Source organism: Rana temporaria, chromosome 3, assembly GCF_905171775.1.
Source record: "Rana temporaria chromosome 3, aRanTem1.1, whole genome shotgun sequence".
NCBI lineage: Eukaryota > Metazoa > Chordata > Amphibia > Anura > Ranidae > Rana > Rana temporaria.
This window is the reverse complement of record NC_053491.1, coordinates 448,437,290-448,465,061: the sequence shown is the minus strand read 5'-3', so window position 1 is coordinate 448,465,061 and position 27,772 is coordinate 448,437,290. Positions and strand designations below refer to the sequence as shown.

Genomic DNA, 27,772 nt, shown 5'->3' with positions numbered 1-27,772 from the left:
TCTGTTGGCTCATTGGCAAAGCAGAGGGAGCCACGAGCTTGTTCTTCCACAAATACAAGTACCTGTGAATAAACAGAGAGAATGATTAACAGGAAACACATTACATATGTTGACTCTATAAACAGCTACAATTGCTTTCAAGTCTTAAAATATTGATTTATGTCGGAGGTTAAGGTGCATTTATATTTCTTAGGCAAGCAGTTGTGCAAGATGTGTTGCAGCATTGGCATTTTAAGTATGTACCTCTGATCGAACAATCTGCTTTGCTGTAGATCAGGGGTGTCAAACTGGCGGCCCTCCAGCTGTTGCAAAACTACAAGTCCCATGAGGCATTGCAAGGCTAACAGTTACAAGCATGACTCCCACAGGCAGAGGCATGATGGGACTTGTAGTTTCGGAACAGCTGGAGGGCCGCCAATTTGACACCCCTGATGTAGATTAACCACTTCCTTACTGGGCACTTAAACCCCCCCTCCTGCCCAGACCAATTTTCAGCTTTCAGCGCTCTCACTCTTTGAATGACAATTGTGCGGTCATACCACGCTGTACCCAAATTACATTTTTTTCCCCCACAAATAGAGATTTCTTTTGGTGGTATTGAATCACCTCTTTGTTTTTTTTTTGTTTTTTTGTTTAAAAAAAAAATAGAAAACCGTTTTTTATATTTTGTTCTAAAATTTTGCAAACGGGTAATTTTTCATCTTCATTGATGTATGCTGATGAGGCTGCAACATTGGGCTGCACTGGTGGGCACTGAGGTGGCAATGAAGGGCATTGATTGGCACTGATAATTGGCACTAATAGGTGGCAATAATTGGCAGCCATGATGGGCACTGATCAGCACTGGTAGATGAGACTGATGGGCAGCACTGCTAGGTGGCACTGATTGGCACCACTGGTGGGCATTGATAAGTGGCACTGTTTTTGGACTGGTGGGCACTGGCAGGGGGCACTGGAAGGCGGTACTGGTGGGCACTGATGAGGCAGATGTGCCTTTTCCACTGGGGACCGATGTCCCTTATGCCCTGTACACACGATCCGATTATCGGAAGAATGATCGTCCGTTTTTTTTTGTATGCTAATCTCACGTCGAATCTGATGAGTTTACTAAAGTCACAAATTCTCGTACGGCCGAATAAAAAATCGGAAGTGATGTCATGTGTTGTAATGCATTTGTATTGCATTTTCGAACGACAGCTGTACTGATTATACGAAAATCGGATGATCTGACATCGTACGAATTTTTTTTTTGTGCATGTCCGATAAATAAAATCGGATGAACTGTCCTGATCGGCTCTTGGAAGCGCTGTACTAATGATCCGATTATCGTACGATCGTTTCGAAAGCGGCATTTTCCGTACGATTTTCGGATCGTGTGTACGGGGCATTACACAAAAACCGGCTTTTTTCTTCACGTCAGGAGAAAAAAACGCGATTACCGAGCTTTGTTTACATCACGTGATCAGCTGTCATTGGCTGACAGCTAATCGCGTGGTAAGAGGACGGGACCGGCCCCTTAATCGGATCTGTGATCAGCCGAGTCTCGGTGATCACAGGGGGCGCGTGCAAAGGGGAGGACGTCTATTGACGGCTTCCCGGAAATTTAGGTCAGCGCTGTGGCCGCCATTCGGCTATAGCGCGGTTGCCTAGTGGTTAAGGCTGGGTTTACACTAGAGATCGCAGCTGCTCACAGCAGGGGTCCGGTGCGTCCTGGTTCACCGGTTTTAAGGTTCTTTTTCAGCCCAAATTTTTGCTTGAATTCGGACCTGAAACTGACAAAAAGATGCACAGGACTCTTATGCAATTCGAACCGTAGCCACTGCAGAGATGTGTGAACCGGCTCCATAGAGAGCCAATCACAATCTCCTGCTGTGCCCGCATTCCATTCGCATAGGTGTGAACCCAGCCTCCATGTAATATGATGCTGTCATTCATGCACAGATCTATCTTGCTCAATTATTTATTACTGGTACTTGTAAAACGTCGGCAATTTACATATATTGTACACATCAGTCCCTGCTCTCAAGCCGCTTACAATCTAAGGCCCCTAATTCACGTTCATATATACACATGCTAGGGCCAATTAACCTACCCGCATGTTTTGTAGTGTAGCAGGAAACTGAAGTAGCTGGAGGAAACCAACACAGACACAGGGAAAACATGCATACTCCAGGCAGGCAGTGTCATGGTTGGGATTTCAACCAGTGACCCTTGTGCTGCTAGGCAGAAGTGCTAACCACTTAGCCCACTGTACTGCCCATTGTTCTCAGTGTTTTTTCTGCTGCTGTGTGATCTCCCTTAAAGTGGTTGTAAACCCAGGAAGAAAAAAAAAACACCTGCAAGACAAAGCAATAATGAGCTAGTGTGACTAGCATACTAGCTCATTATGCATTACTTACCTTAGTTCGAAGCCGTCCTCGTTTCCCCCTCCGGCCGCAGACATCTCTCCACAGATACCCAAAAGGTTACTTGCGGGTATCGCCGATCCGGCGCTTTGATTGTCCTAGAGCGACGTAGACGTCACTCCGCGAATGCGCGCGGGAGCCGTCAAATACGGCATTGCCGTTTTTATGAATGGGATTCTCACTGCGGCTCTGTATACCTTTTGGCAAATATCTCCTAAACCGTGTATTGCAAACACCTACAGGTAAGCCTTAACCTAGGCTTGCCTGTAGGTGTAACTTCCTGGGGGGGGGGGGGGGGGTTTACAACCACGTTAACCACCTCAATACAGGGTACTTTCACCCCCTTCCTGCTCAGGCCATTTTTCAGCTTTCAGCGCTGTCGCATTTTGAGTGACAATTGCGCGGTCATGCAACACTATACTCGAATACATTTTTTATTATTTTTTCCCCTCAATTAGAGCTCTCTTTTGGTGGTATTTGATCACCTCTGCGGTTTTTATTTTTTGCGCTATAAACAAAAGAGGGACGATTTTGAAAAAAAAAGCAATATTTTTTTTACTTTTTGCTATTATAAATATCCCCCAAAAATATATTAAAAAAACATATTTTTTTCCTCAGTTTTAGCCAATACGTATTCTTATACACATTTCTTTTGTAAAAATCGCAATAAGCGTATATTGATTGGTTTGCGCAAAAGTTATAAAAATAGGGGATAGATAGATAGATTGCTCAGTTACTGGGCAATCGCCGGTGCCCGGCAGACATCGCGGCCGCCGGGCAGACGGCGGCTGCCCCCTAGTGGATCGGGAAGGCGAAGACGTCATATGACGTCCGCCCAGAAGAGAGGCTTATTGTCCCGGCGTCATATGATGGCGGGCGGTAGGGTAGTGGCTAAAGGAGTTGTAAAGGTTCAGGGTTTTAAAAAGAAGAGTGCAACGTTTTGGAGTCACGCAGGACCCCTTCGTCAGGCAACGTTGCACTCTCCTTGTGTTGTGATCATGCAATAAATCGGGGATCCTCAAACTACGGCCCTCCAGCTGTTGTAGAACTACACATCCCATGAGGCATTGTAGCACAATGACATTCACAGACATGACTAGGCATGATGGGAATTGTAGTTCCTGAACAACTGGATGTCCGTAGTTTGAAGACCCATGCAATAAATCATGCGCTTGGACGCTATTCATGTCGTTCCATGGTGTGCTGGCAAATATCTACATTGTGATTCGTAACCAGTTTCCAGCTGGTTGTTGCTACAGCACCCTAATTTGAGAGCTCACCCAGGAATGTGTGCGATGGGAATATGAAGTATGACTTAAAAAAAAAAAAACATCTCATACTTGCCTCCGTTGTGCAGTTGGTGTTGCACAGAGTGGCCCCGATCCTCCTCTTCTGGGGTCCCTCAGCGGCGCTGGTGGCTCCCCCTCTTCTCGAGTGCCCCGTCGGAGAAGCGATGTGCTCCGTGGACACCCGTGTGGGATGCGCTCTCGTGTCCTGCTTCTATGTCTAGTGACACAGAAAGCAGGACACTTCCCCCCCCCCCCCCCCCCCCCCCCAGTGCCCACGTCATTGGATTTGATTGACAGCAACGGGAGCCAATGGCTGCACTGCTATCAATCTATCCAATCAGGACACGGGACATTGGCCAGAGCTGGTGTGCTCCTTCTTGTTGTGGGAAACACAGGGCTCAGGTAAGTATAATGGAGGCTCAGGGTGGCTGCTGGGTGACAGAAGTTTGTTCACCTTTAATGCATAGAATGAAATAAAACCTGAGGGTTTACAACCCCTTGAACGTTGAATTGGCTTATATTTTGCCTTTCCTGGTTTCTACTTTACCCCCTTATCCACGTGCTAATGCATTAATAAAATCTTTTTCTTTACAAACCTGATGTTAGATCCAGGTTACATCATCCCTGGGTCTCTGTGCTTCTTTATTCAGTGCAGGCAGATCACGGCTGGTGGGAGGAGCCAGCAGGGTGCTGTACACAGCTTTTTTGAAAACTGGAAGCGGCGCTAATGCCCACTTGTGATGCCAAGCCTCCGTGATTGAAAGAACTAAAATCCAATGAATGAAAGGAGCAGTCCAGGGACTGTGAGGAAAGGTCTAGATCAGGGGTTCTCCAAACTTTCTAAACAAAGGGCCAGTTTACCGTCCTTCAGACTTAAGGGGAGTAGAAAATGCCCCGGCGCCATTGGGAGTAAATATATTAGTAAAATTGCATATCGCCTTGGGTTATCAGGAGGAGGAGGAGTCAGTGGAAGAAAAAGTGCCCCATCGATGGAAGAAAAAGTGCCCCATTGTTGGTGTCAGTTGAAGGAATAATGCCTTGTATCCGTAAGAGAGGAAGTGCCCCAAGGCCGGATAAAGGCAAGCAAAGGACCACAGTTTGGAGACCACTGGTCTAGATGATGCTGGACGCCCTTCATCCAACACATGAGACGGGCTCTATCTGACCTTGATGCACCTTTTAATGGACACCATGAGAAGCTCACAGTATGCAGTAAAATCAGAGTAAGCAGTTTTAGTACAGGAGGGGGGCTCAGCTTTAAAAGAAGAATGTAAGGGCCTAAGAAGTATCTAAGATCATTGTACAACTAAAGCGTAGGGTCCTTGTGGTGATGACTACCGTGCTGGTGTTTAGATTAGTTCTTGTGGATCCTATGAATGTCCTGTATTCTAGGCCCAGGTTGTACACAGGACCTTGACTTTTCCTCCCAAGTCATCACTAAGCCCCACCCCCTGGCATTAAAGAGTCTAATGCCAGAGCCTGTAATGAACAGTGAGGCTTTGGAGCTGGTCTGTTGAATGGTAGAAGGGGGTGGGCTTAGTGCCAATCCAAACAGAGCTCACAATGAAAGTGATGAGAAAGGCCTGACTGTCCTTGGCCCGTCCCTTTCATTCAGTCGATTTTGGTTCTTTAAAATGTAGGGGCTGAGTGCCACACGTGGGATCTACCTAGGGTGGTCTGACTGCAAATACAGCCTGCCTAGATATGCCTACTTCTTCACCCTGACACCTGCCAATCATGGCATTTAATATTTGCATCATTCCTCAAGAGGCAGTGCACTGATTGTATCAGAGATTAGGACTCTTGAGGAGTACTGAGGGAGGGTGTGGAGGGGGCTTTGATGTTTTTGGGAAGCTTTGTACAGCACACTGCTGGCCCCCCCTACTGGTCATAATCTGGCTGCATTACACATAGAAGCAAAAAAAATTTTTCTGCCGGTAAATACCTTATACAGACCACTTCCTGTTTCTTGTCTGGTCATTTAGCCTAGGCGTATGACATCATGAACAGCTCGCTCTTGCGCGCGCTCTCTCTCGCTCTCTCTCGCGCTCTCTCTCTCTCTCTCTCTCTCTCTCTCTCTCTCTCTCTCTCTCTCTCTCTCTCTCTCTCTCTCTCTCTCTCTCTCTTTCTCTTTCTCTTTCTCTTTCTCTTTCTCGCGCTCGCTCTCTCTCGCGCTCGCTCTCTCTCGCGCGCGCTCTCGCTCTCTCGCGCGCTCTCGCTCTCTCTCCTGAGAGTTTGCCGGGAGGGGCGTAGAGTCATATGAGGGCTACAGAGCTGGAGGTGTGCCTCTATGTAAATCCAGGAAGTGAACAGGCAGAAGCTTCAGCTGCCCACAGTTAAAAATGGATGCAGCCAGACTTGGTGGAGGGTGATTTTTATTTTATTTAAATTCCTCGCTGTAGGACTCTGTACATAACGAGTCCAATCTTCACTCATCACGGCGAGCTTGTGTCGTAACAAACCTTCAAAGACCGGGTTCCCTTTGCATATAGGGTCCATTCCTTTGGGCCTGTACAGCACCCTGCCAGATCAAACCTGTGGTATGGAAATGTGAGCAAGGCGCTGGGTCCCAGGGTCCAGCTCTCAGAGAGAAGCATTACAGGCAAAAACCTCATTCTTCCGTTTCGCGGCTCAGGTACCATCCGTTTTAGCCTTTTTTGTTTCTGGCTGTTTGAATGGATCCGATTGCATAGCCCCTCCTGATCCTATCCAGGACCACCTGCGGAGCTCTTCTTGGCACTTTATTAACCGCGACCAACACGGGTGGAAAAAAAATGGAGGTACTCCCTTTATGGGAGGGGTTATATAGAGGGGGCTTCCTGCCTCTGATCATGCTAGTGTCCAATCACCTAAAGGTGGCATATTACCAACATAGTAATGACTATGGTGCTCCCGTGATGTACGATAACGTTTTTTTTTGGTTTTTTTCTGCCAGTAAATTCCTTATACAGCCCACTTCCTGTTTCTTGTCTGGTAATTAGCCTAGGCTTATGACATCATGCACAGCTCTCTCTCACTCTGAGTTTGCCAGGAAGGGAGGGGGGATGAGTGATAAGAAGGCCAATGAGAGCTACAGAGCTGTAGGTGTGTCTGTGTAAATCCAGGAAGTGAACAGGCAGAAGCTTCAGCTGCCCACAGTTAAAATGGCTGCAGCCAGACTCAGTGGAGGGAGATTTCTGCAGCATATTTGGCAAGTACAGAATCGCAGTATATATAAAATAATATGCAAAGTGGTTGGAGGGAAGCTTCAGAGTTACAAACTATGTGAGCAGACTGCAGTTCCTCTTTAAACTTCAGCTTCAATTTTTATTTGCGGTCTAAAGCCTCGTATACACGATTGGATTTTCCGCAGACAAAGCGTCAAACTTTTTGTCCGAAGGATGTTGGCCAGGAACTTGTCCGGCACACTATTGACTGCCAACAAACACGAACATAGTGATGTACTACGTGTTTTTTTTTAGCTCTTTAGCGCCACCCTTTGGGCACCTTTTTGCTAATGTTGTGTTATGGTGAGCATTGCTTCGAGCATGCGTGTTTGTGTACACACGATCGGAAAATCCGACTAAAGACCATTGTCCATGGAAAATTTTAAAGCCTGCCATCCAACAGAGCTATGACTAAGCATCTATCCATGATGTGAAACATGTTGGCTTTTTTGACCCCTATGTCCACTTTCTACCATTGATTGCAGTGTTGCATGAATTTTTGGATGTTATACAGCTTTGGATTTTATCCTTTGTTCATTTTGTTTCAATAAATCGCCTATCAGAGTGCGGCAGTCCAGGAACATTTTATTTTTTCCACGATCCATTTGTCCACGGAAAGTCCAACCACAATTGGAGCGTACAAACGGTCGGATTTTAGACCAACAGTCTGTCAACCTACAATTCCCGACTGATCGTGTGTATGAGGCGTAAGACCCTTTTTTAGGCCCCAACAGGTTCACTAAAGCAACCCATAGAGTGTGTTGGATGCAGGAAATGGAACCCGTATTGATTCAGTGATTTACCTCTACTTTTTATCTTCCAGACCTTAGAGGATTTGCTGCGTACCGCTAAAAGGGGCGGATCCGTGTCACCTGACGACATCCCTCCCCCCGTGGCTGTGGGAAAGAGCACCAGTTCTCCTGCGACTTCACCTACTGCTGCTGTTGTACCAGATCTTCCCGTAAAACCCACTCCACCTGCAAATGGTTTACCCCCTCAACCCCCTGTATCAGCCAGAGCTCCTCCCCCGGTACCTGCCAAACCTCAGAGTCTCCCACAGCCTGTCACCTTGTCTTTGCCAGCAAAATCATCCGCACCAGTCACTCCCATCACGCCACTCACTCCAAACAGCATGTTGGCAGCAACCTCAACGCCAGCCAGTCCAAGTCCAGGTAGGCAGAGTTCTGAATCATGCACCTTATTTATCAAAGTGTCTCAAACAGAACTGTCTGTGTTGCTACAGAACAGGCAATCCAATGTAATCTATTATTTTCCAGACAGTCTCATTTTGATCAGGTGGTATTGGGAAATGAAGACTTCTAATATTTAACCACTTCCATACTGGGCCTATCCTGGCACTCCTCTCCTACATGTAAAAATAAAAATATATATTTTTTTTTTTACTAGAAAATGATATGTTTGTTTTTTTTTGTTTTTTTTGCAGACACCCTAGGGCAGGGATATGCAATTAGCGGACCTCCAGCTGTTGCAAAACTACAAGTCCCATCATGCTTCTGACTCTGGTGTCATGCTTGTGGCTGTCAGTCTTGCTATGCCTCATGGGAATTGTAGTTCTGCAACAGCTGAAGGTCCGCTAATTGCATATCCCCGCCCTAGGGAATAAAATGGCGGTCATTGCAACTTTGTATCTTTTTATCTTGCACGGTATTTGCGCAATAATTTTTCAAACACCTTTTTTGGGCAATAAATAAAAAAAATAAAACATTGCGCAAGCTCATGGAATGGCGCCAAACTTCGTAACTTAAAGGGGTTGTAAAGGTACAATTTTTTTCCCCCCCTAAATAGCTTCCTTTACCTTAGTGCAGTCCTCCTTCACTTACCTCATCCTTCCATTTTTGCTTTTATATGTCCTTATTTCTTCTGAGAAATCCTCACTTCCTGTTCTTCTGTCTGTAACTCCACACAGTAATGCAAGGCTTTCTCCCTGGTGTTAAGTGTCATGCTCGCCCTCTCCCTTGAGGGGGGAGGGGGCGAGCAGGAGAGTCAGGACGCCCACTAACACACAGCTCCTTTCTCTATCTGCAATGTAGAGAGCGCCCTGACTCTCCTGGTCGCCCCCTCAAAGGAGGGGGCGAGCACGACACTCCACACCAGGTAGAAAGCCTCGCTTTACTGTGTGGAGTTACAGAAAGAACAGGAAGTGAGGATTTCAAAGAATAAATAAGAACATTTAAAAGCAAAATGGAAGGATGAGGCAAGTGAAGGAGGACTGCACTTAAAGGGGTGTTCAGGCATTTTTTGTGTTTATTAAAAGTCAGCAGTTACAAAAAGTGTAGCTGCTGGCTTTTAATAAACATACACTCACCTGATCCACATTCCAGCGACGCGCCGGCCGGGGGGCTCCGCTCCTCTCCCCCCCTCCCCGGCCGGCGTCTTCATCCTAAGTGTGGGCACCCGGCCGTGACAGCTTTCGGCTTCACGGCCGGGCACCCACTGCGCATGCGCGAGCGGCGCTGCGCTCTCTTTAGACAGGCGATCGCATGGGACCTGTCATGTGTCCCAGGCACTCGCCTACAGGGAGGGGCTGTGAAAAGGCGATTAAGCTATTCGCCTTACCAGCCCCTCGGCGGAAGGAGGAAGTGGGACAGGAAGTCCCCTTCTCCTGAAGCCCCCACTACCCCGCCAAAAAAATTACATTCCAAATGTGTCATGTAAGGGAGCGAGGAGTGGGTTAAGCGGAAGTTCCAATTTTGGGTGGAACTCCGCTTTAAGGTAAAAGAAGCTATTTAGGAAAAATACGTTTTTTTACCTTTAAAAAATCTCCAAAAGCGACGCTTTACATTTTTTACAGGTTACCAGTTTTAGTTACAGAGGAGGTCTAGTGCTAGGATTGTTGCACGCGGCGATGCCTCACATGTGTGGTTTGAACAACGTTTACATATGTGGGCTGGACTTGCATGTGTGTTCGCTTCTGAGCGCAAGCTACTAGGGACGGGGGCGTTTTTTTTATTATTATTATTATTATTATTTTTTTTTTCTTTTAACACTTTTTTTTAATGTAAAGGAAGAAAAAAAAATGTTGTTCACTTTTATTCCTATTACAAGGATCGTAAACATCCCTTGTAATAGGAATCTATTGTGACAGGTCCTCTTTATGGAGAGATGCGGGGTCAATAAGACCTCACATCTCTCCTCCAGGCTGGAACGCATGAAATCGAGAGAAAAAATTCACCGATCTCATGCTGACCACCACGATCGCGGCTTTGTTTACATCCGCGGCCCGGACATGATTTGCAGAGAGCCTGAGTCAGCCGCTCCCACCCCCTCCACAGCCCAGCGCTCCAGTGAGTGCTGGAGGGGAGAGCAGAGAGGGGTGACTGAAAATCACGGCAAAAAAAGCGATCGTTGGTGTTTGATTGCTCCGTTCTCAGTTTAGAGGTAGCTGGGGACAGATGCACCATCGGATTGGTGCTGCATCCACCTAGGTGAATATAATCTTTGTTTTTTTTTTCTTATAAAAACCATACTTCTCTTTTAAAGACACTTGCTATTTTTTTTTGTTTCAGTGTAACAATGTAAATTTCTCTTCCGTTCATGGACGGACACAGCATCCTTTGACAGTAGGGTTATGTCCGCTTCCTTTTAGGAGAGTTTCTCCTGGAAGGAAGGTGCATAAACCTACTGTCAAAGGATGCTGTGTCCGTCCCTGAACTCAGAGAAATGGATTTTACGGGAAGTACAAAAATCCTATTTTCTCTTCCGTTCATGGACGGACACAGCATCCTTTGACAGTAGGTTTATGCACCTTCCTTCCAGGAGAAACTCTCCTAAAGGAAGCGGATATAACCCTACTGTCAAAGGATGCTGTATCCGTCCATGAACTCGGAGAAATGGATTTTACGGTGAGTACAAAAATCCTATTTTTTGTACTAAATGTGTAGCGTTAGAATTGAATTGGTTAGTGTGGGTAAAACAGACATGTTTATGTCAGATGCTGTTAAGCATGGTGCCCCCTGCCTCAGCTGATTGATGTTTTTTATTCTAGTAATTGATGGAAACAAAGGACGGGTCCTGGAGCGCCAGAGACAGTATAAACTGGCAGCACTGAAGAGCAAACAGGAAGGAGATGCAGAACTGGCCAGCAAGTATTATCGTATTGCAAAGGTGATTCTAAAATGATCAATAAGCCTATGGCCCAATAATAAGGCAGGACCAGGAACTCAACCTACCTGGCCTCCTATGTCACCTGGGATGCTTTATTTCCAGCTAATATATGTTTTCACAATGTGGGAAAGACTTTGAGACTTTAATTTCCATTCACTTCTAGTCCCCATCACCGGGATGAAAAGTGATGGTACTCGACACTTTTTTTTATTTTTATTTTTTCTAAAGAGTGGATCCTTCTAGGATTTGTACTTCTATCTGTGGGGGTTCATTACTAAAATTGGAGCATGCGATATCTGGGGCAGCTCTGCATAGAAACTTCCAGGTTTTATTGTCAAAGCTTAAAGAGGAAGGAAACCCTCTAAAGCAGGGATGGGAACCTACGGCTCGCAAGCCTAGTGTGGCTCTTTTGATGGCTGCATCTGGCTCTTGCCTCTCAATCCGCGGATCGCGTGGTGTGCCGATCCACGGATTGAGCTCATAGATAAGGCTGCGGCTTCGGCCTAGCTCCGGAGTGTCGCCCATCTTGGTACACCCGGCGGTGGCGAGGTATCTCCAGCAGGTTGACAGCCTCAGCTCTGTTCCTGTGTGAAAGTGTGGGGGGGGGGGGGGGGTTGTCCCTTGCCTTCAATCAGCAGTCCGAGCTCTGCAGAGTGTAACTTCAGCTTTCCGCCCCCTGTTTTCTGACAGCTCCGACAGGCTGCATAAATTCTGGAATTTGAACAGATGTAGAGAAGAGAAGACTGCAGATAAACCGGTACAACTTATGCAGGAGAATTTAATTAATCTCTGTGTATTATCTGAGGCCAGTCACTTCACTGGGTATATGTAAGGTTTTACAACCACTTTAGGTATGCCCATGTAAATGAGGCCTAAATGTAAAACATATGTGCAGTATTTGTGTCGCCTCTCTGACATTTTTAAAGTGCCAGCCTCCTGTTGTCTTCTTCTTGCAGTCCCTTGACCCCATGCTCTCCGCGCTGGATTCCGGACAGCCAGTAAACTTGAACAGTCTCCCTCCTCCTCCTCCACCAGGTGAGACAAAACTTTGAAATCTTTTGTTGGCAGCAAATCCAAGCGGGCTTTTTGTAAGCTGAATTAGTTGACCTAGGTATGCGACATCTCCTTGATGATTTCATTGGTCGCAGTATTTTGTGCTTTGTCTTTCAAACTAAAATTTTGTCGATTTTTTTATTTTTTTTTTTTTATTTTTTTTTAAAGTTGACTTCTAATTAAATATTGGTATGAAGCTGTACCAACAGTCCTGCTGGGATGGCTGAATAAAGAATATTAATAGGGCTGACATGCTATCCCTGAAGAAAATGCAGCTTTCAATTCTTTTTGGTTTTGCTCACATACTCCAGAGCCCCCTGGAGGCGAATCTTTGATATCCAGTGAAGGGGTAGATCAGCTCATGTAAATTCTCCTTCATAAGAAATCACATGGCCATACGTCTAGGCTTTTTATAGTAGATAGACTGCTGTAAACAACACATCCTGGTCCCTACTTCCCACATTTATATTTTATTTGGTTAGTTCCATTTTGGGATGTGTTGTGGGGCTGGAAATGTATTATTATTTTTCTAAGGGATATTATTCAGATGGTAGGAGATGGGCTATTGCTTGGGAATATTAGAATGGGTAGGGTGGAAAAATTTTTTTTTTTTTTTTTTTTTTAAGATTTATTTTAATAAAAAGCATTAAATGTAGCTTGTTATGAAGCTGTATATTCTGCAATATTTACATTTTAGGTAAACTCATTTAAATTCGCAGTGGCGGCTGGTGCTCAAAATGTTTGGGGGGGCACAAACGGAAAAAAAAATTGCAGCCTCACTGTGCCCATCAAATGCAGCCACTGTGCCATCAATTGTCACCACTGTGCCATGCCATCAAATGCAGCCACTGTGCCATCAATTGTTACCACTGTGCCATGCCATCAAACGCAGCCACTGTGCCATCAATTGTCACCACTGTGCCATGCCATCAAACGCAGCCACTGTGCCATCAATTCGCACCACTGTGCCATGCCATTAAACGCAGCCACTGTGCCCTTTAATTGTCACCGCTGTGCCCTTTAATTGTCGCCGCTGTGCCCTTTAATTGTCGCCGCTGTGCCCTTTAATTGTCGCCGCTGTGCCCTTTAATTGTCGCCGCTGTGCCCTTTAATTGTCGCCGCTGTGCCCTTTAATTGTCCCCACTGTGCCTATTGTCGCCACTGTGCCCATTGATGTCGCCGCTGTGCCCTGTAAAGTGCGCCTCCCCCCCCCCCCCCCAACCGGCACTTAACTTTACTGGTGTCAGCCATCCACGTCCCTCGATGTCTTCTACCGCCCTTGATGACTGACATGCGTCTCAGCCAATCAGGTTACCGGTAGCCAGAATCGGCCAACCTGATTGGCTGAGACGCCTGTCAGTCTTATCCAAGGAGCGCATCCCTAGTGCGTTCCTTTTATAAGCTTCCGGGACCCGAGGGCTGTACTCGGAAAAGACTATCAGAGACGTTGGCTCTGATAGGCACTTCCGTACAGCCAACCAGCTGCCGTTATTCAGATGGCCGGACATGAGCGCCGACCATCTGAATAGAACAGTGGCAGCGGCGATAATAACATAGATTTGTGCAATGCATGAATCTATGTTATTAGACTCAGTGGCGGTGAGAGCCAGAGGGGGCGGCGCTCCAGCGCCCTCTATGGACGAACCGCCACTGAATGAATTCAAGCTCTGCAAGTTGAGATAAGATGCACTGCATTGGGGTATTCACACAATGTCACAGTACCATGAGATGAAGGAATATTCCTGAACTTTGATTTATCTCATTGTTTTGTAAATCTATGTACACTACAAACTGTATGATTGAATAGGTTTCTATTATCACTGTTTTACTAACCTGACAGCTTATTATTCTAAATAGGAAACCTTCATTTTGTTTGCAGATAACACTTTCTGACCGTCTCACGCCGATATGACGACACTTTGTAGAGGGATATCGTTGGTATGGTATCAGCTAGCTACCATAACCCCGGTATCCTCTTCAGCGAGTGGTACGGTTTCAGAAAAAAGTGGATTCTCGTCGCACTTTAATCGGCAGTGGGTGATGGGCCCCCCGCCACGCTCCGGTGCCCTCCGCCACTTACTGAAGCCGTCGGTAGCAGCGGAGGCAATCGGGTCCTGTTGTGTATGGAGATGAGTGAAGTAAAGATGGCCCCCACCCGTCTCCATACCATTGCAGGGCGGAAGTGACGTCCAAAACTTTTTTATTTATTTATTTTTTAGCATTTTAGTGTAAATATGAGATCTAAGGTCCTTTTTGACCCCACATCTCATATTTAAGAGTACAAAGAAAAAAATTGCGCTAACCAGAAGAATTAATAATCAGGTATAAACCGGAAGGCTGCAATAACTAATAATTAATAATTATACTCAGCAAGCAAGGCTGGTATAAATATGACAGTATGAACAAAGTCCAATATTTAAGAGGACCTGTCATGCTTTTTCTTTCTCGTACATCACGGGACACAGAGCGGCATATTCATTACTATGCGGGTTATATGGAGTACCTTCAGGTGATGGACACTGGCAATCTCAAACAGGAAGTGCCCCTCCCTATATAACCCCCTCCCATAGGAGGAGTACCTCAGTTTTTTTCGCCAGTGTCTTAGGTGTTGGTCATGGTTTAGCTTTGCCTCCACATCCTTGGGATCAGGGCAGGCTAACCGGATCTGTCCAAAGGCCTCAGTGCTAAAGTGGACAGTATTCGGACCCCAAAGCCATGGGGTTTTGCCCATAACGCTTCTCTTTTTAGAGAGCTGGGCCCAGGACTTAGAACCTTGGGTACCTAAAGCTCCTGTTTGCCAGGGTGCTATATGGGCCCAGGACAGTGGCTCCTTCATAGGAACCCAGGGCCTGAAGGTCTAGACGCCACCCACGGAGATGGGGGAAGATTGGACCTCTTGCTGTGCAAAAGTCCTGCGGCATGGAGCAGGTAAGTATTGGGGAGCTTGCGGAACTTGGTTCTTGGCAGGTTCCCTGGAGGGGAAGTGCACAGGGGGACATGCCTGGGTATGCTCTGCATTGGCAAGGAATCACTATGTCTATGGCAGAGACAGGATGATTCGATGTTTTTCCCCCAGGGATATGTGACCTCCCTGTTAAGTATTGCTGTAATAGCTGGGGCTGCTGGCGCTAGGTGTGGGATCTCTGTAAAAAGGGGAGCCGTTTTTCCCATGCTAAAGAGGAGGTCTGTGACCTACCTGAGGGCTTACCTGCCTGGGTGCTGCGCAGCTCCGTTCTCCTCCATGTGCGATGGCCCCCGCCGACGGGCGCGTGCGTGTGCCCGAGATATGCACGATTTTCGCGCCATTGGCTGTGGTGGGGGCGCGTCCCTGTGGGCGGCGAATCGCAATAAAGGAAGGGGAGGCCCTTCCACTAGCTGCCAAAGGTCTCAGTTTCGTCCTGACCTAGAGGAGAGGAGGACACAGAGCGGAGCGCGCTGAGGACACCCGGTGGCGGAAGAAAAGATTGCAGTCTTTTTCTAAAGAATAGACTGTCAAACCTATAGATAGGTCTTCTTTTCCTTTTTTCAGCAGATGGCTATTGGCAATACTTATTAGGAGACAGAGTATTTTTCTTTTCCTCTTCAAAATAAAAATAAAAAAGGAAAATATAAAAAAAAAAAAAAAGGAAGAAGAAAAAGGGAAAGAACTTCTGATCTCCCTTCTCAGTTTGGGCGTTAGTCTCTATCGTTCCCAAACCGGCAGATCCCCTTGGCTACGTCTGTGGCTGGGTGATAGCAGGTGTACCTCGGTATTGTACCATGGCTTCTGGGTCAGAGGGTACAAAGGGTGGGGATTCCCCCGCAAAATCCGAGGGCTCAGACACGGCTATGCCGCTGCTCTCCCCACAGGACATATCAGGGCACGCCTTGATGGGACCTGGGGGATCTGGTGCTGGGGCTGGTCCAGTTCAGTCCAACCCCGGCTTTGTCACTGAGAGGGTGCTTGCTGTTTCTTTAGGAGAACTAGAGAAAAGAATGGCAAAAAGGATAGCTAAGGCTATATCGGGTAGAAAGCGGACTAGGTCTCCGTCACCCGAGCAGGAACCCTCAGACTCAGAGATCCTTTCCCTAGGGGAATTGGATAATCCTGACGTTTTGGACCAGGGTGGTTCAGAGACCGAGGATCCGGATACTGAGGAGTCTGGTTCAACCTCCCAAGGGGAAAGTTTGTGGGTTCAAGCTTTAACGGACATGGTCCATGAGGCATTTAAGTTACCCGTACCAGAACCTCAAGTATCGGCAGTTTCAGCTTTAGGCTCATTAAGAGCGCCTCAAAGCAACGCAGTTTTTCCGGTCCATCCTCTACTCGAGGATGTCATATTTCAGGATTTGATCAAGCCAGATAGAGTCTTTTTACCACCTAAAAAATTCTCTGTTTTATATCCTATGGAGGAGAAATTCTCCAAAAGGTGGGCGCCCCCGGCGGTGGACGCAGCCATCTCCTGTGTGAACAGATCTTTAACTTGTCCTGTAGAAAACTTACAGGTGTTTAAGGATCCGGTTGATAAACGCTTGGAAACATTACTTAAGGCCTCCTTTACTTCAGCAGGGGCGATAGTTCAGCCCGCCCTGGCTGCTATTGGAGTTGCCCAAGCATTATCAGATAAGACTAAGCAAATGCTTAAACTTATCCCTGCCCAGCAGGCAGAGGAATTTTCGGATATACCCAGGGCTATACGTTTTACGGTGGATGCTATCAAAGACTCCATCCAGCAGGCGTCACGTTTATCCTTATTTCTAATCCATATGAGAAGGCTCTTATGGTTGAAGAATTGGGAGGCTGAGCCCCCGTGCAAAAAACTCCTGGTAGGTTTTCCCTTCCATGGAGGACGTCTCTTCGGAGAAGACCTGGATAGATATATTCAGACTATATCAAGCGGCAAAAGCACTCTCTTGCCAGTCAAGAAGAAGGCCCGAGGGCCCGCATTTAAGCGCCAGCCCTCCCCGGGACAGGGGCCCTCTAATACCAAACAGTATCGACGGCCTCCTGCAAGATCAGGCTTTAACAATAAGCCGCAGGGCCAAGCCACTGGGGGCAAGAAGCAGTGGTACCGCAAGCCTGCGAAGCCAGCCCCCAAGTCGGCCTTATGAAGGGGCGCCCCCACCCACGATGGTGGGGGGAAGGCTGCGTCTCTTTGCAGAGGTTTGGGAGGCCAGCATTCCCGACTGCTGGGTACGGTCTTCCGTGACCACGGGCTACAAACTAGAATTTCTAAAATTCCCTCCTCATTACCAGGAGTCAAGAGTACCAGGCGAGCCTGTGAAAAGAGCCGCTTTGATGGCGGCATTGAATCATCTGCTATGCCAGAAGGTGATAGTAGAAGTACCAGTCCGGGAACAGGGATTGGGGTTCTACTCCAACCTGTTTATCATCCCAAAGCCCAACGGCGATGTCAGGCCAATTTTGGACTTAAAGGGAGTAAATGCGTACCTAAAGGTCCGCTCATTCCGGATGGAAACTATTCGGTCAGCTGTCGCCGTGCTCCAGAAGGACGACTTCATGGCGTCCATAGACATAAAGGATGCTTACCTTCATGTGCCAATTTTTCAGCCACATCAAGTATTTCTACGCTTCTCGGTGGCTCAGCGTCATTTCCAATTTGTGGCGCTCCCCTTCGGGTTGGCTACGGCCCCCCGGGTATTCACGAAGGTCCTAGCCCCAATCCTAGCCAATCTAAGGACCCAGGGGGTCACGGTCCTGGCTTACCTGGACGACCTCTTGGTCGTAGACCATTCGTCTCCTGGCCTGGAACGAGCAGTGGCCCTCACGGTTCAGTACCTCGAGAGGTTCGGCTGGGTCCTAAATCGAGACAAGTCAGCATTCCTGCCCACAAGGCAGCTGGAATATCTCGGCATGAGATTGGATACAGAACAACAGAAGGTGTTCCTACCCCTATTAAAGGTCAAGGCCATCAAAGAGCTAATACAAATAGTTCTAAGCAAGAGAAGGCCAACTGTTCGCCTATGTATGCGACTACTAGGCAAGATGGTGGCCACATTCAAGGCGGTTCCGTACGCTCAGAGCCACACTCGCATCCTGCAGGCAGCCATCCTGTCAGCCTGGAGCAAGAGGCCTCAGGCCTTAGAAAATCCTTTGCCACTCTCACCAAGAGTGCGGCAAAGTCTAGCTTGGTGGTTAAACCCTCAGAATCTCCTGAAGGGAAAGACTTTCAGTCCTGTGACCTGGAAGATAGTAACCACAGACGCCAGCCTGATGGGCTGGGGAGCAATTTTGGATGGTTGCACTCGCCAGGGCACTTGGGCAGCGGCAGAGAAGCAGTTGCCCATCAATATCTTGGAGCTCAGAGCTGCTCGACTAGCCCTCAGGGCTTGGACGTCCAAACTACAAGGGTTCCCGGTGAGAATACAATCGGACAATGCCACGGCGGTGGCATATATAAATCACCAAGGGGGAACCAAGAGTCAAGCCGCTCAGAAAGAAGTGAGCTTGATTTTCTTGTGGGCAGAAGCCCATGTGCCCTGCATATCGGCTATATTCATTCCCGGAGTGGACAACCTACAGGCGGACTTCTTAAGTCGCCAGACTCTGTTGCCGGGGGAGTGGTCTCTGCATCCACAGGTCTTTCAGACACTCTGCCAGAAATGGGGAGTGCCGGACGTGGATATCATGGCATCGAGACTGAACAAGAAGCTAGACAGGTTCATGTCCCGCACAAGGGATCCCAGGGCCTGCGGAACCGATGCGTTAGTTTGCCGTTGGCATCAGTTCAAACTTCTTTATGCATTTCCCCCGCTCCAGTTACTACCCCGCCTGCTGCGCAGGATCAGGGTGGAGCACATACCAGTCATCCTGGTAGCTCCAGCATGGCCCAGAAGGGCATGGTATTCACTAATCTTAAGGATGGTAGTGGGAGACCCTTGGACTCTTCCTCTACGGCCAGACCTGCTATCGCAAGGTCCGATCCTCCACCCTGCCTTACGGCATCTAAATTTGACGGCCTGGAAGCTGAATCCCTGATTCTCAGGGGTAGAGGTCTGTCTCAGAAAGTAATCTCTACCCTAATCAGAGCCAGGAAACCGGTCTCTAGGGTGATTTATTACAGGGTCTGGAAGGCCTATGTAGGCTGGTGTGAGTCCAAGTTATGGCTTCCTCGCAAATTCACCATCGATAGAGTTTTAAGTTTTCTCCAGCTAGGAGTGGATAAAGGACTGGCATTAAGCACAATCAAAGGACAGATTTCAGCTTTGTCAGTGTGGTTTCAGCGGCCGCTGGCCACCCACTCGCTGGTTAAGACCTTCATTCAAGGGGTCTTGCGTATTAATCCTCCAGTTAAATCCCCGCTTTGTCCGTGGGATTTAAATCTTGTTCTGTCAAGTTTACAGAAACAACCTTTTGAGCCGTTGGCTGAAATTCCTTTGGTTTTACTGACAAGGAAGTTAGTATTTTTGGTCGCCATGGTTTCCGCCAGAAGAGTATCGGAACTGGCAGCCTTATCCTGTAAGGAACCATATCTTATTTTACATAAGGACAAGGTCGTTCTCCGCCCTCATCCTTCCTTCCTACCGAAGGTTATATCCAGTTTTCATCTAAACCAGGATTTGGTATTACCATCCTTCTTTCCTAAACCTACTTCCAGAAAGGAAGGGTTGCTGCATACCTTGGATATTGTCAGGGCCATGAAGGCCTATCTTAAAGCTACAGAGAAGATCCGGAAAACAGATGTGTTGTTCATTTTACCGGATGGGCCCAAAAAGGGGCAGGCAGCTGCAAAGTCCACCATCTCGAGGTGGATTAAACAGTTAATCACTCAGGCCTACGGCTTGAAGGGGTTGCCTCCTCCGTTATCATTAAAGGCTCATTCTACTAGGGCCATGGGCGCCTCCTGGGCAGCACACCACCAGATCTCTTTGGCTCAAGTTTGCAAGGCGGCAACCTGGTCTTCTGTCCACACGTTTACAAGGTTCTACCAGTTGGACGTAAGAAGGAATACTGATACAGCCTTTGGGCAGGCAGTGCTGCAGGCTGCAGTTTGAGACCCTCGGATTCCGGGGGCTCCCTTTTGAGTAAAATTTAAAATTTAAATTTATTTTTTCTCAACTAAGTTGGATTTATTATGATTTGAGTATATCTCTAAATTAAATCCTTTTGTCTTGGGAAGATGTCTCCCTCCCCTCATTGTAAGCATTGCTTTGGGACATCCCACATAGTAATGAATATGCCGCTCTGTGTCCCGTGATGTACGAGAAAGAAAAAGGGATTTTTAATACAGCTTACCTGTAAAATCTTTTTCTTGGAGTACATCACGGGACACAGAGCTCCCACCCCTCTTATGGGGACCATTTTGGGAGGCATACTGCTTGCTACAAAACTGAGGTACTCCTCCTATGGGAGGGGGTTATATAGGAAGGGGCACTTCCTGTTTGAGATTGCCAGTGTCCATCACCTGAAGGTACTCCATATAACCCACATAGTAATGAATATGCTGCTCTGTGTCCCGTGATGTTCTCCAAGAAAAGGATTTTACAGGTAAGCTGTATTAAAAATCCCTTTTTTTCTATTACACGGGGTGTTTACATTCCTTGTAATAGGAATAAAAGTGACACATTTTTTTTAAAAGAACAGTGTAAAAATAAAAGGTAAAACTAAAAAAAAAATATATATATATATATATATATATATATATATATATATATATATATATATATATATATATATATATATATATATATAATCGTTTTTTTTTAAACACGCCCTGTCCCGCCAAGCTCACGTGCAGAAGCGAACACCTACATGAGCAGCGCTCGCATATGAAAACGATGTTCAAACCACACATGTGAGGTATCGCCGCGATCGGTAGAGCGAGAGAAATAATTCTAGCCCTAGACCTCCTCTGTAACTCAAAACATGCAACCTGTAGAGTTTTTTTAAAATGTCACCTATGGAGATTTTTAAGGGTAAAAGTTTGTCGCCATTCCACAAGCGGGCGAAATTTTGAAGAGTGACACGTTGGGTATCACTTTACTAGGCGTAACATTATCTTTCACAATATAAAAAAAGAATTGGGCTAACTTTACTGTTGTCTTATTTATTTTTATTCAAAAAAGTGATCTTTTTTTTCCCTAAAAAGACCGCTGCGCAAATACAGTGTGACAAAAAGTTTCAACGACTGCCATTTTATTCTCTAGGGTGTTAGAAAAAAATTATATATATATATATAAATATATATATATATATATATATTTCTCTATCTAAATCTAAATCTCAGAAAGAGGCCCCGGGCCCTTAAGCGGTTAAAGAGTCTAACTACCAGCAAGAATAAGTCCTTACGTTCAAGAGCACCTGTCATTTCAGATCCATCATGGCCTGTTAGCGGCATCCACTCACCTGCTGTTGCCACGTCCCGCACCTTGTAGTGTCACTGCCCCATCACCAGCCGTCCCATTAAAGTGACAGCGGGTCAGAGGAGGAGCCGCTGGCGGGACAGAGATGACCGTTGCTCTTTAAAAATTATCATTTAAATTATTATTATTATTATTATTATACAGGATTTATATAGCGCCAACAGTTTGCGCAGCGCTTTACATCAGGGAAGACAGTACAGTCACAATACAATTCAATACAGGAGGGATCAGAGGGCCCTGCTCGTTAGAGCTTACAATCTAGAAGGGAGGGTCAAGTGGAACAAAGGGTAGTAGCTGTGGGGGATGATCAGATGGACTCAAATGCAAATACAGTTGTTAGGTGTGGGTAGGATAGGCTTCTCTGAAGAGGAGGGTTTTCAGGGATCCTCTAAAAGCTAGTAGAGAAGGAGATAGGCGGATAGATTGGGGTAAGGAGTTCCATAGGCTTGGAGAGGCTCTGGAGAAGTCCTGGAGACGAGCATGGGAGCAGGTGATGAGAGAGCTAGAGAGTAGGAGGTCTTGAGAAGAGCGAAGAGAACGATTAGGTTGGTATTTAGAGACTAGGTCAGTGATGTAGCTGGGGGCAGAGTTGTGGATGGCTTTGTAGGTAGTAGTTAGTAGTTTGAATTTAATTCTTTGGGTGAGCGGAAGCCAGTGGAGGGATTGACAGAGAGGAGTAGCAGAGACAGAGCGGTTGGTAAGGTGGATAAGTCTGGCCGCAGCATTCATGATGGATTGAAGGGGGGTTAGAGTATGCAGCGGTAAGCCAATGAGAAGGGAATTGCAGTAATCAAGGCGACAGATGACCAGGGAGTGAATTAAGAGCTTTGTGGCGTCATTGGTTAGAAAGGGGCGTATTTTGGAGATGTTGCGAAGGTTGAGGCGGCAAGATTTGGACAGTGATTGAACGTGAGGTTTAAAGGACAGTTCAGAGTCCAGGACTACACCTAGGACCTTGACATGTGGGGATGGGCTGATAGTTGTGCCATTAATTTTGACAGAGAGAACAGGGGAAGAGGCACGTGGGGGAGGGAAAATGATAAGTTCCGTTTTAGATAGATTGAGTTTGAGGAAGTGGTGCGACATCCAAAGTGATATATCCGATAGTAAATTAGTGATACGTGAGGAAAATGAAGGAGTGAGTTGAGGGGTAGAGAAATAAATTTGAGTGTCGTCAGCGTAGAGATGGTATTGGAAGCCGTGGGAGGCTATCAGCTGACCCAGGGAGGAGGTGTAGATTGAAAATAGGAGGGGTCCAAGAACAGAACCTTGGGGGACCCCAACTGAGAATGGAAGCGGAGAGGAGGAAGTAGAATTGTAAGTAACGCTAAAGGTACGGTTGGATAAGTAAGTAGAGAACCAGCGAAGAGTACAGTCACAGAGACCAAAGGTGTGAAGTTTTTGGAGGAGGAGTGGGTGGTCAACCGTATCAAAGGCGGCAGAGAGGTCCAGGAGTAGGAGCACAGAATAGTGTCCCTTAGTTTTGGCTGTTAGTATATCGTTTGTAAGTTTTAGGAGAGCAGTTTCTGTGGAATGTTGAGGACGAAATCCAGACTGAAAGGGATCAAGAAGGTTATTATCAGCAAGGTGTACGCTCAGTCGGTTGTAGACTAGACGTTCAAGGAGTTTGGATAAAAAGGGGAGCAAGGAGATGGGACGTAGGTTGTCAAGATTGGATGGGTCCAGTGAGGGCTTTTTAAGTATGGGGCTGACTAGTGCATGTTTCAAAGAGTTAGGGAAGATGCCAGAAGAGAGGGAGAGATTGAAGATGTGGGTTAGAGAATGTAGAATAGAGTCAGGGGGTGAACGTAGCATTTGCGAGGGAACAGGGTCCAGAGCGCAGGTGGTAAGATGGACGTTGGCAAGTAATTTAGCGACCTCGTCTATAGTGGTGGGGTTGAAAGAGGGAAGTAAAGATTGTACCTGTGGGCATGAGGTGGGAAGTGTGGAGAGTATCTGAACAGTAGAGATCTCCTTGCGAATTGTATCAATCTTCTGTTTGAAGTGATTGGCGATCTCCTGGGAAGTGAGTGAGTTGGTGGGTGGAGGCAGTGGGGGACGAAGTAGAGAGTTGAAGGTAGAGAAGAGTTGACGGGGACGGGATGATAAGTTTTTAATGAGGGTGATGAAATAGGTCTGCTTGGCAGTGAGGAGGCTGGAATTGTATTTTTGGAGGGCAGATTTATACTGAACGAAGTCTTCCTTGGACTTGCTCTTGCGCCACTGGCGCTCAAGAGCACGGCTGTGTTTTTTAAGACTTCTGGTATCATCTGTTTGCCAGGGTTGAAGGGGGCGGGGCCTTATTCTGCGTGTAGTGAGGGGGGCCAGTCTGTCCAGTGATGCTAGAAGTGAAGTGTTGTAGACAGAAGTGGCTAGGTCAGTGCAGGACAGGGGTGCGATTTTGTCGTAGAGGTGGTCAGTCGCAGAGTATAGAAGAGAAGGGTTGATATGGTGAAGGTTTCTACGAGAAGCCGTTAGGCGTTTGGGTGGAGAGGAGGTGGAGGAGAAGGAGAGAGTGAAGTTAATAAGGTAGTGATCAGATAGGGGGTAAGGATAGTTGGAGAGGTTACGTGGAATGCATAGGTGGGAAAAGACAAGGTCAAGGGTATTGCCTTCGGAGTGAGTAGGAGCCTGTATCCATTGCTTCAGGTCAAAGGAGGAGGTTAGACTGAGAAGTTTTGAAGTTGCAGGAGTGCTAGCATTAGTAGGGATGTTGAAGTCGCCAAGAATGATTGTGGGGATTTCAGAAGAGAGAAAGTAGGGTAGCCAGGCAGAGAAGTCATCCAGAAAGGATGATACTGGGCCAGGGGGCCGGTAGATCACAGCTATCCTTAGAGAAACTGGGGAGAAGAGACGAACACAATGCGCCTCAAATGAGGAGAGTGACAGAGAGGGAGGTGGGTGAAGTACCTGAAAGGTGCTATGTGGGGCTAAAAGGATTCCAACACCCCCTCCTTTGCGTCCACTGGCTCTGGGGGAGTGAGTCCAAAGAAGACCACCGTGAGATAGAGCAGCAGAAGACGCAGTGTCGGATTCGTGAAGCCAGGTTTCGGTAACGGCGAGAAGATTAAATGATTTAGCGATAAAGAGATCATGGAGGGAGGTCAGTTTGTTACAGACGGAGCGAGCATTCCAAAGGGCGCAAGAGAAAGGGAGTCTGGTCTTGGGAAGAAGAGTAATGGGAACTAGATTGTGTGCATTGCAGCCAGAGGGTGTAGGGTAATGGGTGTGTTGAGCACAGTTAGGAGGCCCAGGGTTTGGTGATACATCACCAGAGGATAGGAGAAGCAGAAGGGTGAGGGAGGTAATGTGTGAATGTGATTTATATGAGGGGACATTCCCCAGTGGTTTGGAGTATTGGGCGTGTAAATTTAGAGTTAGCCAGAGTTGGTGAGCGCAGTAATAAGGGGAGGACAGAAGTGAGGGTGATATATACAAGGTGTGGGGTGGAGAAGAGGGATGAATGAAAGCCAGTTTAAGGATTGAAGATGCAGCTGTCAGAAGGAGTGGTAGACACAGCATTTTAGTAGGGGGAGGAAGAGCAGAGAGTGTGAACAAGGTTACCTGTCCAACAAATCTCCAATTTTTTTTTTTTTTTTTTCCTACGCTTTGTGCATTCGCTGAAGTGCAGGCTCAGAAGTGCTCCCACTTAGATAAATCCCCCCACTTTGAGAGGGAACTCCATTTGCAAACGTGCCACCCCTAGGCAAACGTGCCTTTCCCAAGAGATGGTTAGATATATACTGTTAGGAATGGGGGGTGTGTTCTTCCAATTACTAATTAGGAAGGTAATAAAATGGCTGGCTATGCAGAGCAGAATTCTCACTTAAGAAACAGATTTACAAGTGGACAGCTAATAGAGATAAGGAAAGGCCATAATTTAGGGGTAAAGCAAAGGGAGGAAAGGAAAACAAAATCAAGGTATGTGGATAGTCTACAGATTGTTAAGCAAAAGGCATAAGCAAAAAAGTTCTCATTATTTCAATTAAAGATGGCGTTTCATCAGTGCAAACATACCAGCAATTTAGACTATGGGGAATTAAACACGTTCAATATTCAATTCTGGGCGGATTCAGCTGCAAACATACCAGCAATTTAGACTATGGGGAATTAAACACGTTCAATATTCAATTCTGGGCGGATTCAGCTGCAAACATACCTGTGAAGAGACAAAGAAGAATCTTCAGACAAGTGCAGGCTCAGAAGTGCTCCCACTTAGATAAATCCCCCCACTTTGAGAGGGAACTCCATTTGCAAACGTGCCACCCCTAGGCAAACGAGATGATTTAAATCAAATCCAGTCTGGAAGGGTGCTAACCGTTATTTTAATATCGGGGATTATTAGCAACGCTTGGGAAAGTCGTATTTCTGGGAGTTAATTTTTGGAATGGGTTCAGGGGATAATGCTATGATGGTGCTGGAAGATTTTATAATAATGGGGGAGGCCATTATCACTAGGGAAAAGCTGTTTTCTATGGGCATCAATACATTTTGCACTCTGTATATTGTTGTGCATATTCTGATGTAGTTTGATTGTTGTTTACAAGTAATGTGGCAGATTAAAAAATTGAGAATACCTTTCCACAGCAGATGAGCAACTGTCCAGTAAGCCGTCGGTCCCCCAGTCTCCAGTTGGCACAGAGTCTCCGGTCTCTGCAGGTAAGTGCTGTACACTCTTCTGTGAGTTTACAGTTCAGACTCTTTGTATGTGTCATATATTTTTGTTTTATTCTTTCTATATTATCATGTTTGATGTGTCTTCCATCATGCAGACAAGACAACTGTACCTAAAAAACACTTTGTAGTAGTTTTGCAGCTATTGCCACCTACAGCACCTCGCTACTTTGCCTTTGCTTTAGATGCTATGAAAACAGTGCTTTGTTTACACTCAGAATGTCTTTGCCTTCACTCTAATTGGCTTCTAAAAGGATAAGTTCATTTAACTCCTTCAGATCCGCGCTATAGCCGAATGACAGCATGAGTGCATGTTTTTTATTTTTTTTAACCACTTCCATACAGGGCACTTATACACCTTCCCGCGCAGACAAATATTTAGCTTTCAGCACTGTTGCACTTTGAATGACAATTGCGCGGTCATGCTACACTGTACCCAAACTAAATTTTTATCATTTTGTACCCACAAATAGAGCTTTCTTTTGGTGGTATTTGATCACCTCTGGGATATTTATTTTCTGCAAAAAAAATGACCGGAAAATATTTTTTGTTTCTGTTATAAAACATTGTAAATAAGTACGTTTTCTCCTTTACTGATGGACACTAATGGTACTGCACTGATGGGCACCGATGAGGTGGCAATGATGGGCACTGATAGGCGGCATGGATGTGCTTGGATAGGCGGCACGGATAGGCGGCATGGATGGGCTTGGATAGGAGGCACGGATTGGCATAGATGGGCACTATCGTATGTGTTGTACTAATGGATACCAATCAGTGCCAAACAATGCCTGCCAATCAGTGATGCCCATTGTGGGCACTGATTGGCATCCATTGTGGCACTGATTGGCATCCATGTTTTGTGTCCTTCTCATCCCTGGTGGTCTAGGGTGGCATACTTTTTTTTTTTTTTTAAATCCCTGGTGGTCTAGTGGGCATCCCTGGTGGTCCAGTGGGCATCCTCGGGGGGGCTGTGCTGATAATCGATCAGCACAAACCCCCCCCGTCACAGGAGCAGCCAATCGGCTCTCCTCTACTCACGTCTGACAGACGCGAGTGAGGAAAAGCCGATTACCGGCTTTTCCTGTTTACATCGTGATCAGCCGTGATTGGACACGACTGATCACGTGGTAAAGAATCTCCGTGAGAGACTCTTTACCTTTTATGGGTGTTTTGCGAGGTGTCAGACTGACACCCTGCAACAACGATCGCCGCGATGCACGCCCCCGAGGGCGCGCAGCGGCTCAAAATCCTGAGGACGTCATATGACGTCCACTCAGGATTCTACAACCAATTTGCCGACGTCAATTTGTCATTGGCGGGCGGCAAGTGGTTAAGGAACCTGCAGAGCGTTGCACCAGCGATTTACAGGGGCAACGTTTGGCTCATTTTAGACTCTTAGTGCAGCTGTCTGCCTGTACCTCCATAGGGGTAGATCAGTTATTGGAGTTACTGGAGACCAGGAAGAATCAATGAGCTACAAGAGAGCTCGATCAGCACCATCGCAGTTCACTGAGACCTAGAGAGGTAACGGGGAGGTATGTTTACCCTGTAAACAATGATATGGCTTATCAAAGCATAACAAAATATTGAACCTTGGTACCCTCAGGAGTGGAAGCAACGTTTGGTGTATCGAGTTGTGATCCTCGGAGAATAG

General features: G+C 46.6%; 1 protein-coding gene across 2 annotated transcripts in view; it reads left to right on the top strand.

Moving 5' to 3' along the window:
* Positions 1 to 27,772, top strand: part of CC2D1A (coiled-coil and C2 domain containing 1A) — a 125,683-nt gene that overhangs the window by 18,750 nt on the left and 79,161 nt on the right. Inside the window, exons 6-9 of one of the 2 annotated variants that reach the window (XM_040346602.1) lie at positions 7,724 to 8,072; positions 10,907 to 11,025; positions 11,982 to 12,060; positions 26,032 to 26,100. In XM_040346602.1, the coding sequence (XP_040202536.1) occupies positions 7,724 to 8,072; positions 10,907 to 11,025; positions 11,982 to 12,060; positions 26,032 to 26,100 (616 nt within the window). Of the gene's footprint in view, positions 1 to 7,723; positions 8,073 to 10,906; positions 11,026 to 11,981; positions 12,061 to 26,028; positions 26,101 to 27,772 lie in introns of both variants that reach the window. The other variant, XM_040346601.1, reaches the window with a different exon arrangement.